Source organism: Triplophysa dalaica, chromosome 8 (assembly GCF_015846415.1).
Source record: "Triplophysa dalaica isolate WHDGS20190420 chromosome 8, ASM1584641v1, whole genome shotgun sequence".
In the NCBI taxonomy this organism is placed as follows: Eukaryota; Metazoa; Chordata; class Actinopteri; order Cypriniformes; family Nemacheilidae; genus Triplophysa; species Triplophysa dalaica.
This window is the reverse complement of record NC_079549.1, coordinates 14,422,811-14,438,133: the sequence shown is the minus strand read 5'-3', so window position 1 is coordinate 14,438,133 and position 15,323 is coordinate 14,422,811. Positions and strand designations below refer to the sequence as shown.

Below are 15,323 nucleotides of genomic sequence, written 5' to 3'. Positions count from 1 at the left end.
TACTATTGATTGTTAATGATTTGATGCCCCTCACCTGTTCCCCTCTTGATTGTTCCCTTTATAATGCCCTTGTGTTTTCTGTCTTGTTGCAGATCATTGTGTTCTATGCCTGGAAAGACATAGTGTCTTCATGTCCTGGAAACTTTTTGTGACCACAGTATGTCTAGTCAGTGTAATATTTGTCAAGTGTTGTCTTAGTTTAGTTTAGTTAGTTTAGTTAGTTTAGTTTAGTTTAGTTTAGTTTAGTTTAGTTTAGACAGGTTAGACGAAGTAACCGTTAACTGAGAGCGAAATGGAGAACCCTCCCCTTTGGTGAGGTTAAGGTTCTTGCTTCAGCATAAGCTTCTCATTGACACCTTTCTTGTCATTGACACACATAAATCAACATTCTAGTGAACTACAGTTGTGCTCAAAGGTTTACACACCCCTTGCAGAATCTGGAAAAAGCTGAAAATTTTGGAAAAACTATAGGATTTAAAAAAATTAAGGTTTATTTTTAATTTAGTCCTGCCCTGAGCAAGTTGGCAGCACCGAATGTTTCTATCTATTGTTATAGTTGTGTATGAGTCTCTTGATGGCCCTCGATGTAAAAAGAGAAATCTCAACATCATACAGTTACTGATGGACACGAGTAAAATATCCGGAAATGCTGAAAAAGCAAAGATTGTGGAGGACCTGGGTGATTGTTATGAAGATCAGTGGACAGTCTAATGACTCATAACAAAAAAGAAACCCTTAAACAACTATGACTAAACAAAAAAACTGTCAATGATTGTTTAGGTAACATCATGCAGTATTAAGAATCAGAGCGTGTAAACTATTCCCTGGGCTATTTTTGAGAAATTCTGTTTTTATTCTTTAGTGTGAACTCAATATTTACATTTCTTAAGTGAAATAACTTGCTCAACGCAGGACTAATCTAAAAAAATTAACCTTAATTTTCCAAAATCCTTTTATTTTTAAAAAAGTTTCAGATTTTTCCAGATTCTGCAAGGGATGTGTAAACTTGAGCACAACTGTAAATTTTAGTTTGCCCATTATTTCCCTGGGATCCAGTAAACATTTGTTCTCGCTTTGATTATAAATAATGCTTGAAAGGCAGGCAATTTAACCAATAGTTACTTGTATGTAATCGACCAATAGACCGTTTCATTCACTTCCAGTTTGTGTTTGGCTAATGTATATAATATAATTATTAAAATTGTATTTATGATAATATTAATTTTAACTATTATTTTACTGTATAATAATTGTATTAAGTAATCAATTTGTTTAATTTAGTTGTCTGTTCATTTTATTGAATAAACAATTCGTTGAATGTGTCCTGTAGTTAATGGTTTATTTGCTTTTCCATTTTGAAATCAAAAACTAATAAATAAATGAATCGAAGGTACATGGACCAAAACCAGTCCAAGGTCACATATTGACAACTCACCCACGCTACCCCCTCTAATAAATCTTTTATATGGGCTTTCATATTAAGATCCTACTTAGATGGGGAATTCGACTCTAGCGCTGCCTCATTGGCGTTTCATTGAGTGAGGGGATTTCATGTTCTTCCAAGTTGGTACCCCCCAAATCTCTATCACCCTGGCTAAAAACTTTGCTATACTTCCATAGCAAAGCCTTAGATTCTTCTTGTTCTACCATAGACAAATTTGACCATGACAACTCAAACAAACCTGGGATTCTAGAAGATGTTACAAACAGTTTCTTTAACAACTACTTGGTAAAGTATGGAGGGGTCAATATTGTTAATACAAAGTTTTTTTATCCTAATTAAAGAAAAAGGCAAACCTGGTGTACAAAATATGTTACTTTATTTATTCCACAGCAGACAAATTGGGTTAAAAGATGCAGGGCATAATGAAAGCACATGGGCAAAGTGATGCATGAAATCTCTGAGTACAAAATCTGTATCTGTAAACACTGTGGGTGGTTTTCCTTACAAGATTTAAGCTAGTCCTAGACTAAATAAATGTTTGAACAGTCTAAACTAAAAACAGCTGGCTGAACATCTTAAAAGTGCCCTTGTTTGTCTCGAAATGCACATCAGCGACGTTTGGCATGATTGTTAAACCTGCTTAAATAAATGTGACAATTTGACCAAGGCCTAGTCCTGGTTTAACCTAATCCCTGTGTGGGACACCGCCCCTATGTGTCTGCCTTGTTGTTTTACACAGTGTGATTACAACCAAAGTTATCAAATGTACAGTATGCTGTGAGGAATGCCCATAACCCCTTGCACCTGAATATTTTTAGTTCAAGACTGTATTGATTGTCATTTTGCTGCTGTATACATTTAATAAACATGTACTTTAACAAACACATCAATAAATACAGTATAAAAAATATAAATGTAGATTAAACTGTACAATGGGTTAAAAAGTACAGTTAGTACAGTACAATCAGTCAAACAAACCGTTTACAGAGACAAAATGCAGATTGAGTGTGATCTCTAATCGTTTGCCTTGTTGCATTAAAATAAAATTATTTATAATTTATAGGCTATTGTTTATCGGCCTAAATTATATTGTTGGCCGATACCGATAACAATTTATCCAGCAATAATTTTTCATGCCTCCCTTATTTGTTTACATTTTTATGGTTTATTATTAAATTGATCACTTGATTCGTCATTTCAATTTTAATAGGCACTCCCGGTCCTCCATACAAAACAATACCTTCAAAGCATTCTCTTCTTACAAAAATAAAATTAATACTAAACAAATTGATACATTTTTAAGGACTTAAGTTTACACAAATCAGTGTTGACTGTCCAATGAGTATTTCTATACAACAAATGTTATTGGTCACCTATTCACTGAAACCAGGGATGATGTTCGATCTACTCCCAACTGGGACGTTTATCTGGAGTCTTACGAAGACACCATCGGAGCAAGTGTCGGCATTCTGTTCAACGAAACATAGTCCTTGTCTTCAGTAATAAAGAAGAGCAAATCACTCCCTTATTTAGTCTCTTGATCTTGCCTTTAGAGAGGAAAGTCGGCAGAGAGAGTCTATGTCTGATGATTTTCTGTGTGGTGGAGAACGGGATTGAACCGAACAGAACTTCACACAGTAATGCCTACAGACCACACGGTCGTAGGTCTTGCTTGGTAGCCTACTCTCCGAAGCGAAACAACTCCGGGGGAGCATAGAGAGCAGTGCCTGACAGAACAAAACAGATGAAAATAAACAAAAAGTGTCCCAGTTCAAATAACCTGTAGGCACTATCACTTAAAATCATCGAGGTCTTCTTTGAGGGACACCAACCTGCATACTCTCTGTACGAGTCCTTCAGAAAATCTCCACACCCGAAATCCAGAAGTTTCAGTTCGCCCGTGTTTGTGCAGATGAGGACATTTTCGGGCTTGACGTCCCGGTGCAGGACTCCTCTGCTCTCGTAGTGTTTCAGAGCGTTGACCAGCTGCAGTATCACCGTCTTGGCCATCTCCTCGTCCACATCCTCGTTGCGGTCGGAGTACTTCTTCAGATCCTCGCACGGATCTGGACGCTCCATGATCAGCACATAATGTTTCGGCTGCTCAAACCACTCCAAAATGCACACGATGTTGGGACAGGCTGGAGGTGAGCTCACCCGTAACATTAATGCTTCCTCCAATGGCATTGAACCCTGCAATGAAGGAAAAGGTTCCTAGTTTCCTGTAGCTCAGTGGTAAGAACATTGCGTGAACAACGCAAGGTTTTGGGTTCGATCCCAGGGGATTGCACATACCTATGTATAAATATATAGTGTAATGCAATGTAAGTCGCTTTGGATAAAAGCGTCTGCCAAATGCATAAATGTACATGTAAATAACGTAAAGATACAATTACCTTTAATACTTTGCTTTTCAGAGACTTTCAACGCCATTTCTGCACTCGACAATAAACTTTTTCTCCTAAAAATAATCGTCTTCTCACAAAAAGCTTTCACAAAATATCAAAAGCTTGGACAAAATATCAAGAGTTCGAACAAATATCAATAGACCAGATTCGCCTGATTTTTCCCAAAGAGAAATGCTCACACTGATAAAACATCTGCTTCCTAAACCTTATGACGTGACATGTTTTCCTTCACCTGCGTGTCTTGTGTATGCGTTTGTTTGTATTTGGCGCTCGTTTGAACGGTGTCTCTGAATTGTCAAAACTCCCCTCAAAATGCTTCCTACGGATGTCAAAAACCCAGAAAATCGAACCCCAGTCCGCATTTTTTTATTACAGACGAAAACGGAAGCTGTGTGTAAATTTGATTGTCACACAACGTGAGGTCGTGTTTATTTTTGAACCTACAGAAATTTCAGACTCAATGTGTGCAATGGCTCAATGCTAATGGTCAGAAATCATGTTTTGATTTGTTTATAAGCAATGCAACTTAGTTATAATAAAGCAAAACGTCTCAATCTTTGATTTAGCCTGTATATATTTTGATATAATGAATAAAATAGAAAGCACTAGATACTGTCAATTTATTATTTTCCCTGTACGAAAAATAACATAAAACAGATATGTGAATATCTTTATGTTAACTATACTCAATATATTAGCCTATTCTCTTTTGTATTTTCTTACACATAAAACAAACAAAAAAAGTATTTATAACATGTTCCATGAAGTATTTACTCCGTGAATGAAATAATTCCCATCCACGTTTGAAGAGATTTGTGCACATGTTGCACAGCATGGGATTTCTAAGCGTGATGACGTTTAACGTCCGTGACAATGTCTGATATCGCATATAGCAACTTTTTTTCACTTATATTAAAGTTTCATATTCTGTGTACGTAAACCCTTTGATTAGTCGATATTGTCCTGGTATTTCTGTAACAATTTACAATTGATATCCTGCAAGAAGCGCGCATTTACTTGAGGAGGGTCTGGCTGCAGACCAGATGCACTCTCAGACCAGATGCACTGTCAGCGGCGCATGCGCACTCCGACACATGCAGTCTCAGCCGCGCATGCGCACTCAAACAAACGCACTGTCAGACACGTGTGTGAATTAAATGCACCTACAGGCCAATTATAAGTATATTTATTAAATATTCAATTTATTTATTTATTTATTCTCATACAAGATTAACTCGAAGTAAAAGTGTTATTATGAATTATTTGACAAATATAATCGAAAACATTCTTTAACATTATCAGACGAATGTTGTAAGTATATTGATTTCATTCATACAGTATTAGATAGATGTAAAGTATCGTTTCAATATATAAGATAAAGTTTTCGAAACCTAACTTAATCCTTATAATCAATGGTAGATATATCGCATCTATGATACTTGATTAACGATACATGTTCTTCATACAGTAATTTATTGAAGAACTAACGTTATCTAAATTAATTTTGTAGCGTTGCTTGAAAACTCACAGGAAAGTTTGTAGGTGACCTGCACTAAATAGTTATTTTTTAATGTTTTTCTCAAAATTATTTAATATGACGTTGAAATCTATCAAATATAGGGATGTAACGATTCACTCAGCTCACGATGCGATTTATTCAAGATTTATTTTTACAAAATGAACAACTTCCCTTGTATTATTTCTAAAATGCTTCACGTTTCTTTGTATAATAAATTATGTTTTATTTCAAACAACAAAACTAACCTGCAATTTTAAAACAAATGAATATTAGAACAATTATTTTTATATAAACAAAGGTTTTATTTAGTCATGTATTTTCATTATTAGTGTAGATGCTCATTAATGTATTTCAGCTATAATTATAATAAATACCTGGCCTTGAACCGATCCACCAGTATTCACGGTACTCTTAAAAAGCAGTAACCTTAAAAAAAATTAATAGAATCTTACAGTTCACTTCGTGAAATACGTTAGAGCGTGCATGTGACGAGTGCGCATGCGCGGCTGAGAGTGCATGTGATGAGTGCACATGCGCCGCTGACAGTGCATCTGGTCTGAGAGTGCATCTGGTCTGCAGCCAGACCCTCCTCAAGTAAATGCGCGCTTCTTGCAGGATATCAATTGTAGATTGTTACAGAAATACCAGGACAACATCGACTAATCAAAGGGTTTACGTACACAGAATATGAAACTTTAATATAAGTGAAAAAAAGTTGCTGACAGTGCATGTGTCTGACAGTGCATCTCGTCTGCAGCCAGATGCTATTGATTTACTTCGCAACCGCCGTTTTCAGGACCAACTGTAAAAACAGCATGCGGGTTTACGACTTGTGTTGTGTTTTATTTTATATCGTAGAATAAAATGTGTATAAAATATTTCGGTTTTGTTAACCACAGACCTTATTTCTAACTTTAAACCAAACTCACTCAAAAACATTTACTTTGGGGCAAGAAAAACAAAACTACGTCATTCTACAAATATTGGATCTTTTGAGAATAAAGGGGTAAAGTATTTAAAACCACTTTTCTGACACCCCAACTCATTCAACGCAAACGGTACTACAACGCCATGGCTGTATGCTAAACTATTCTCCGTTTTAAATAACATTTTGTTGAGGTGCACTCGTTTACACATTCTTTGAGTTTGACACACGCAATCCTCCCAATGCTTCGTTCTGCTTCGGCAAGGCTTCGTCTGTTTTCGTTCAAACTCGTCATTTTCCGCCACGCTCTCGGCAACTCTCGCTCAGTGCGGTGGAGTTGATGATCGGATTTTCGTCTCGTTCTCTGTGTTGTTGTTCTCGGTGACGCGACGGAGGTGTAGCCTGACGCGGTCTCTTACGTGTCGGCCTGAATAAAACTGGAGCTCCGAAGGCTCGAGAGTGACGGAGAGAGTCTGTATCGGTAAGAGGAGACAAGTGTCCTGAGGGAAAGGGCTCGTCCTAAATGGCACATACGTCTCGTTTGGGTTCGGCCCGTTCGAAACAAAGAGATCATGGCGGCTGTCTCTAGTTGTTGCATGCTGTGGGAGGGGAGGCAAACGGGAGACCAACATAAACCCAGGGTGGGAAATCTTGATGCATGGATGATCATTTAAAATGCATCGGGTGCACAATATGTCCGGTTTTCTATATACATTTGTTCATATTATCGTGGTGAGGTTTTCCCTCCTTGGTGTCTTTTTTCACATCATCGCAAGAAAAATGTTCTGCTAGGTGGATTGAGGGTGTAATACTGTTATATCATTCGGGGAATTGCTTAATCTGATCCAGTGTGCTTGAAGCCTTGTACAGTTTATTGGACACGCCCCGATCATATTGCAATCCTGTATTGCTTCTTACATTGTTTTATATTTAAGAGTAATGCTATTGTTAGAAAGCTGCGATTACACGACCTCAAACAAATGCACGCTATTTGGTTATCTCTGTGTGTCTGTGTGGTCAAGGCAAACATGACTTCTAGACATTACCAAGACTAATAAACAAAACAATATATTCATATTTATTGCACTGTTATCATGATTATGCGCTTTGAGGTTAAACATTGCATCGACATTCCCGATCTGTTAACAGTGTAAGTGTTTTTGATTCAGCTTTTTATTGCTAAAATCTAAATCAGCAGGTAGTCATAGAATGCATGCATATAGCTATTGATATAAAGACCTAGAAATGATCTGCTGCTTCATGTTTCCTAGAAAAATCTGTGTGGTAGAAAATAGGATTTGAAAAGTAGAGGGAGAACTATGCATGACCAATCAAACCGCAGATAGACTCTGAGCGTCATGAGATCACATTACTGCCATGCTGGATCCTTTTCTGTCTCTTTCGATTTCTCTTTCAGTTTCGAATGATCAACATCATTGTTTTACATGCAACATTTACATATGTCCAAAACAGAGACACTGATAAGAAAAAGCCCCATTAATGATAATACAGAAAAGTTGATTGTTTTTAAAAACATTTTCTCTTGTATATAGACCAAGAGGGCTGAGAGCATTTATAGTTAATTAATGACTATGGAAGTCATACTGTTTTACACTCCTATAGCCTTCCTATCTATATGATGTAATTCAATCCAATTCTTCCTCTCCAGAAAGCCTATAGCTTTTTCAATTCAATATCTGCCGCCTATGAAGTCAGGGCAGCATTCACAGTATATTTTAATGCACTATCAATAAAAAAATATGCCTTGCGATAATATCTTTATTACAGTACTTAATTTTTATCACTGGCCAGTGCGTGAGAAATTTTATACTCTCATATTAGTCATTATTGTACACAAAGGCAGAAATGGAGACTGAAGGAGCATCTGGGGGCTCGGCACTGTTAATGTTACTTAAATGAGAACTTCTTTAAATTCACTCTGGGATTTACATTTATTTCCATTGTGTACTGTAAAGAATCAGATTGAGCTTTATTGCCAAGTGTGCTTTACACACACAAGGAATTTGTCTTAGTGACAGAAGCTTCCAGGGGACTTACAGTTGAAGTGACAAGATGGGTGGCAAAAAGTGAAAAATAAATATGTAAAGACATTACACTTTTGACAATAGCGACAAAGTAACAGTGTATATTGAATGTACAGATGTGCTCTATACAAGTTGTAATGTGCTAAATACAAATTATGTAAGGGAATTGTAAACAGTATTAAATCAGTAGTCTAAGTATGATAAATGAATGATATGAGTATAAGTAAAGTAAGGCATTGTTTCTAAACTTTCTATTACTTTAAATAACTTACCGATATCCTGGGCAAAAAGGTTGAATGTCAGCTTAGATTGTCCTCTTACCCCATTTTCAACTCTGCTGTTGATGTGCTGTTTTCAAAACATGTACAGTGTGTGAGCAACCTTATTTGCAAAGGAGACGTAGTTGGTGCGTTTGGCAGTGCTATCATACTATTGAGTATGTTTGCTTAGTCTAATCAATAGTAAAATAGCGTATTTAAGGACTTTGCATCACAAACGATTAGAAGAATATAGGCTTTTATTTAAATTTGTATCTGTGACCTGCTCAAGCATGCAGATGCATTGTTTTTGATAGCAGGGTTAGTAGTTGCAGGGTTAGTAGTTGGGATGTGATTTTAGGTTGTTTAAAGGGATGAAGTGATGAACACAGAGAAAGATATTTGGAAAAATGCTTATAACCAAACAGTTCTTGGACCACATTGACTTATAAGCATTTGTCCAAATATCTTTCTCTGTGATCAATGAAACAAATACATTTCTATAGGTATGGAACAACTAGACAGTGAGTTCATGACAGAATTTTCATGTTTGGATGAACTATGCCTTTAAAGTGACATTTTATTGCTGTGCCAAAATGTAAGTGGAAAAATATGGGTTCAAACAGGCTTTCTGAATGAAAATGTGTTATATTGGACCCCTGTCTGAGTCAGTCTGACATTTCCACAAAATCATTGCAGACAGCTCAAATTATGAATCGGACCATTTTAAACAAAAATTCACCTTTATAACTGATTTTTGTTTATCTTTAACCCCAAACAAGGTTACAAATTGCTATTTAATGACAGTTTAATCAATGAAGAAAACATGGTTTGTTGAATTAAAGACCCATTACGACAGTTGGAAGTTATGGATGGATGCTTGAAAACACAGAGAACACTGCATTCTAATATAGCAACCTTTCTGGGTTTGTTTAACAGATTTTCCCCGAGCGAGGATTCGCAAGAGTTAGAAGACGGTGTGAAGATTCTCTCCAAGTGTCCCATTTATAGGTATGCAGTGAGAAATTTGAGAATTAGCTGAAGGCATTTGAAATCTTATTTCCTTTTTCATGTCACATTGCTTGAGGTGTTGGCTCAGATGAAAATAACATAAGGTTCTTCACGTATGTTCCTTGTCCTGGCTCACCAGCTTACTCAATGACCATGGAGTCGGGAACCGATGCCCAGCAGGGTGCAGACACTGCTGTTTCTGAAAATGAAACCCAACAGATCACCCAGGCCCAACTCGCCACTCTTGCACAGGTAAGAACTTAGTAGACTCGTCCTCTTGAAATGTACTTCTTTTTAAAAATACCTAATGTGATATTTCAATAGATGAAATTAAATATTCAGGATTGACTGACATGAAGCAAATGAACGTAAAGTGTTTAAATGTGTATCATGTTGGGTGTAGGTGACAATGGCTGCAGGAGGACACGGTACCGCCACGGGGCCAACTGTCACGCTTGTGCAGCTGCCCAATGGTCAGACGGTGCAGGTGCACGGAGTTATCCAGGCAGCTCAACCTTCAGTCATTCAGTCACCACATGTGCAAACTGTCCAGGTAGGACACTGTAACACCTCCAGCATATTTTTAAATGTGTCCTTGACTGTTGAGAAGGTGACAATATGTATATCTATTCTATAGTTGGTTTATTTACTCATTCCTACATGATTCAAATAAGACATTTGTATATTATCTGTAATTTGTGTGTATAAATCATTTTTTATGTCTGTCAGATTTCTACAGTAGCAGAGAGTGAGGACTCACAAGAGTCTGTGGACAGTGTGACCGACTCTCAAAAACGGAGAGAGATTCTTTCTAGACGCCCCTCTTATAGGTATATATAGATCTATAAGTGTTTTGTCATCATTTAAGGAAATCTTCCAGTCTACAGCTTTTTTTGATCGGGTTATAGGAAAATCCTGAATGACCTGTCATCAGACGCTCCTGGAGTTCCGAGAATCGAAGAGGAGAAATCTGAGGAGGACAGTGCACCTGCCATCACAACAGTGACCATGCCAACCCCAATTTATCAGACCAGCAGCGGCCAGTACAGTATGTGCATATATATATATATTTTTTGTTCATTTTATTTATGGATAATTGAGGATTTGATCCTCCAGCTTCCTCCTGAGCATCCCAGCTCCAGTATACATGGTTCTTAGATTTATCATGCCAGATGCAAACCGTGTAATAAATCGCTAACAGCCTCTGTTTCTGCCGCAGTCGCTATTACGCAAGGTGGAGCTATTCAACTGGCCAATAACGGCACAGATGGAATGCAGGGGCTGCAGACCCTCACAATGACAAATGCAGGAGGTGCCCAGCAGGGCACTACCATCCTGCAATACGCCCAGACCAGTGATGGTCAACAGATTCTTGTGCCAAGCAATCAAGTGGTTGTACAAGGTGAGTTGGACTATACCTTCTTCCTTTTAAGGGTCAACAATTATGACTTGGGTCTCTTAAAGGCGCTGTTCTTGATTAACAGCGGCCACTAGCGTTGTATTATAGATTTGCTTCGAATCACTCAGTCCAAACACGACGGTGGCCACCACAATACAAAAAGATGTCGTTCTCATGTAGATGCAGGAAAGAGATCATACAGGCATTAGAAAGACTGTTGAAAGACTGGTGTCTTATTTATTAGACAAAATAGAAGGTCTGTAGATTTTAAGTATAGAAAGAAGGATAAAAGTCAGGCAGCAGCTAGGACCTGCGTTAATATTTTTATAGTATTTCCAGCAGAGACGCGTTAGGACCCACTGTACTAAGGCTTTTAGCAGAGATACTCATAGATATCTATGGAGATACTTTCGTCAGAGAGACGTTTGAGAGAAAGATCGTCTTAAAATCACCCCCGAGGAGGTTGCTTTGATTCGGATCAGTATGTGAGTAGCATTGTTTTTTCTGTTTGTTAGAACAAAGATTTGTTGTTGTTCTAATATTAGCTGTGTGACGAAGCAGTTTTGAGTGTCAATTATTTATCTGGCACCGCTTTAAAGAGCACGTTCCCTGCGATCCCGTTTTTCAACCTTTAGTTAGTGTGTAATGTTGCTGTTAGAGAATAAAAATACCTTCAAAATGATAAAGCTCAAAGTTCAGTGCCAAGTGAGAAATTGTCTTTAACAGAATTAGCTTTTCAAGGACTGCAGAGAATGGCTGGATCGGGCACATGACGTCACTATTCTGAGTGCTTTTAATAACCTCCGCCCAAAGGAATACGCAAAAAAATGGGCAAGGTCTTCCTCAGAGAAGAGGAAGAGCCGCTGGAGTAATGTTTAGTTAGCAGAGATTGTAAACATTTGACTTGGCTACGCGCTAAACTACTTTCACTTTCATCTCTGTCCTACAGCTGGTAATAAGGATTATTACAGCTGGTAATAAGAGCTACACACATTCTAAGATAACCAACGGTCAAATAACAGCTTCTGTGACTTTAACTCTGTGTGATACACTGATATTGTGTGTGTGTGCGCACACCTCTTAAACACTTCTATGAAATATCCTTTGAAGTCCTGCTTGTAAATGTCTCCTGGTCTATCTGCTTTTTTTATTATCCAACTCGGGTCCAATATAAAAAGGCAAAACTAACGCTTCTGTTATTAGTGTTAATAAACATAACCGGTATGATGCCATTTCCCTTGCCATAGTAGGAAAGAAATTGCGATCTCTAACAAAGATTGACGTAAGCACATGCACTACCAGACCTCAGTTACACTTTGATCGAACCACATGTTTTTAACTGATAAAGTGAAGTTGACGCCATTGTAACTGTTTAGGACAGTATTGTAACTGTATTTGACATATGTCAAATATAAAGCGTTTTTTTAAATTAGAAACATGAACATCCATTGTTAAACACCTAAAAACATAATCAAAGCCTCAAAAACAGCAAAGATTGGGTCCTTTAATATCATACTGTCCAGTCCAGAAACTGTAGAGAGAGCGCGTTTTACTCTCTTACTCAATGATCAATAAATTTACATTTAATCCGTGGGTCACATATGCGTTCCAAACCGTAGAATCCGTATGGATCACGGATCACCCGCGATCCGTTTCACCACTATACCGCAGGAGAGAGGGAGAGGAAACGCACGTTGTAGAGTTGTTTGTCCGTTTAGGGCTGCTGTACAAAACATGACGGCGAATTCATTATATGGCCGCTCTGTATGTAGATATAAACAGCTTATTCTAAGGTATTAGAAACATAACGGTTCATTACGTAAGGTCTTTATATACACCTCTGAAGAAATAGTTTTGTATATCAGATTGCATTTCTGTCAATAGATCCTCCTAAAAACCTAGTATTGTTCCTTTAAAAGAACAGTTCACCTAAACATTTTAATTCTTTCATATTTACTTACCCTCAAGTTGTTCCAAATCTGTTTACATTTCTTTGTTCTGATAAACATAGAGAAAGATATTTGAAAGAAGGCTTTTACCAAACCATTGACCACTATAGTACTAAAATTGCTTTGTTCTGTTGAACACACAAGAAGAATGAATGTAGGAAAATTCTGGCGCACTTTTGAACACCATTGTTATTCTTCCTACTATGATAGTTGTTGGCTCTCACATCTACCCTACAGCTGCTTCTGGAGATGTTCAGGCCTATCAAATCCGTACTGCCCCCACCAGCACTATTGCCTCAGGTGTGGTCATGGCATCCTCCCCCTCCCTCCCAAGCCAAGGAGGCACTGAAGAGGTCACACGAAAAAGGGAAGTCCGCCTTATGAAGAACAGGTACAAACCATCACGTTTTTAAACATTAAGTCTGGGTCTATTGATACTCTCTCGCATGACATTCTCTTATGTGAGCTTTGCATATTTCCAAACAAATAATTTGCATTGAGATAAGCAAATTGTTTTTGTTTTTTTGCAGAGAAGCTGCGCGTGAGTGCCGTCGGAAGAAGAAGGAATATGTCAAGTGTTTGGAGAACCGTGTGGCTGTTTTGGAGAACCAGAACAAAACGCTCATAGAGGAACTCAAAGCGCTGAAAGACCTGTACTGTCACAAATCGGAGTGACACGGCACCCATTCTCTACTCATTCTGTCGGATTTACTCGTACAGGGACTAACGGTTGAGTGACCCAGAGACGGGCGCATGTTTTTTAAATGTTTCCTTTTTTATTGCTGCAGACTGCCTGTTGGAACACACAAGAACATGAGGGTACAGAACAGAAACCTCCTGGCCAAAAAAATCTTTTGAATTATTGGATCATGTCATTAAAGAAAAAAAAAACGATGGAAAAACTTTACTGTTGACATCAACAAAGTAGAACATTCTCAACCATCTTCACTACTGGACTCAAACGTAGGAGGGATTTGTGGGAATTATTAGGTTTTTTTCAGTGTGCTGGTGTATAAGTGGTTGACACATTTTAAAAAGAGATATAAATGATGATAAAGAACAATTTAAATGACATCTCTGTAGAGCAGTAGAAATCATCTCTTAGCTGAGAAATGGAGTTGACAACATTCCCTCTTGAGATTTAAAAAGTTGAATGTGTCTGACTGTTACGCTTATTTTGTGTATAGTGCTCTTATGTTTTAAGTTCATGTTTTTACCTTTAAATATCATCTAGCTTTCAGAAGTACAATATATGAAAGTATAACTGATTTAAAGAGTCTATGCCATTTATAAACTGAAATATTAATGTGTACACAGAACAGGATTATTACCCGCAAAAATTTCATATTTTTTCATCCTCGGTGAGGTAAAAATTGTAATTAATTTTAGTGTTTACGATTTTGCTATTAGTAGTAGCAACAAATGCACAAGCAAAAAACAATTGTTTTGGACATTCGGTCACTTACTTAAGTAAAATCATAGGAACTGGCAATTTTGTGTAACATGTATCAAGTTAAGATGATTCTTTACACATGTTGGCATATTACTTATGTTATGCTTTGTATATCCTAGACCTATTGGATTTAATACTGCATTCTGTCTCTGGCATTATTAGGCTAAAGCATGTTTTGTAAATGTTATATTATTGACTTTGGTATCATAATATGGTAAATTTTCTATTGCATCACTACGTACATGGAGACAATGTCTTCATGTGATTACACTAGTAGAAAGTAAAACATTATCAGTCTTTTATGGCATATGCATTTTGGCAGCTATTTCATAAAAAAGATGTGTAAAATGTGTTTCTCTCTGTTTATGTTTGTCCGCATTAAATAATTGTCTGGCTTTTTTAAGAAACAACTAGTAATTTTGCTTGCATGTTTGCCTTTATCAGCGTTGGTTTTTTTACTTCTGCCCTGGCATGGGTGACAAGATGCCTTGGCTTTTTGACCGGTTGACTGATTATCTAGAAAGAGAGATTAAAACTTCTTGCAACACTTTTCTAAATGAAACCCTTGTAAATACTCTCTTTAGATTAAATGTAGATTGTTTAAAAGCAAAGCTAACAATTCGAACATAAAGACATTTAAAAATAGGTCAGAGTGAAGTTTTGTGCTGAAATAAAACTTGTAGTTACTTAAAATGACATCATTGCTCACTCTGACACAGGTTTTATATTGAAAGCTGTATGCCTGAATAGTCATTTACAAGCTCAACTCAAGCGGAAAAAATTAAAGAAGCCAGGACAGATCTGCACCCTCACTGAGGCTGTGCAAGCTGACACACCTCACTGTGATCCCCTAAAAAGCAATAATAATGTTCTGACCCAAGAATTTAAATGTGAATTGGCTCATTATAGAACA

At 37.3% G+C, this 15,323-nt stretch overlaps 2 protein-coding genes across 3 annotated transcripts; one reads left to right on the top strand and one right to left on the bottom strand.

Moving 5' to 3' along the window:
- Nucleotides 1-2,024: 2,024 nt before the first annotated feature.
- Nucleotides 2,025-3,996, bottom strand: LOC130427889 (serine/threonine-protein kinase pim-1-like). The gene is made up of 3 exons (XM_056755627.1): nucleotides 3,841-3,996; nucleotides 3,277-3,739; nucleotides 2,025-3,171 (listed from the first exon to the last, which is right to left on the bottom strand). Exons 2-3 carry the CDS (start codon nucleotides 3,629-3,631, stop codon nucleotides 3,125-3,127), a joined length of 402 nt encoding a protein of 133 aa, XP_056611605.1. The 5' UTR covers nucleotides 3,632-3,739; nucleotides 3,841-3,996; the 3' UTR covers nucleotides 2,025-3,124.
- A 2,644-nt stretch (nucleotides 3,997-6,640) lies between these two features.
- Nucleotides 6,641-14,762, top strand: creb1b (cAMP responsive element binding protein 1b). 2 transcript variants are annotated; one of them, XM_056755372.1, is made up of 9 exons: nucleotides 6,641-6,777; nucleotides 9,538-9,609; nucleotides 9,749-9,861; nucleotides 10,013-10,162; nucleotides 10,339-10,439; nucleotides 10,518-10,657; nucleotides 10,829-11,011; nucleotides 13,195-13,348; nucleotides 13,488-14,762. In XM_056755372.1, the coding sequence occupies exons 3-9, from the start codon at nucleotides 9,757-9,759 to the stop codon at nucleotides 13,630-13,632; spliced, it is 978 nt and encodes a 325-aa protein (XP_056611350.1). In that variant the 5' UTR covers nucleotides 6,641-6,777; nucleotides 9,538-9,609; nucleotides 9,749-9,756; the 3' UTR covers nucleotides 13,633-14,762. The 2 variants fall into 2 exon arrangements, with proteins under 2 accessions (XP_056611350.1, XP_056611351.1); XM_056755373.1 differs by lacking the exon at nucleotides 6,641-6,777 and adding an exon at nucleotides 6,803-6,937.
- The last annotated feature ends 561 nt before the right edge of the window (nucleotides 14,763-15,323 follow it).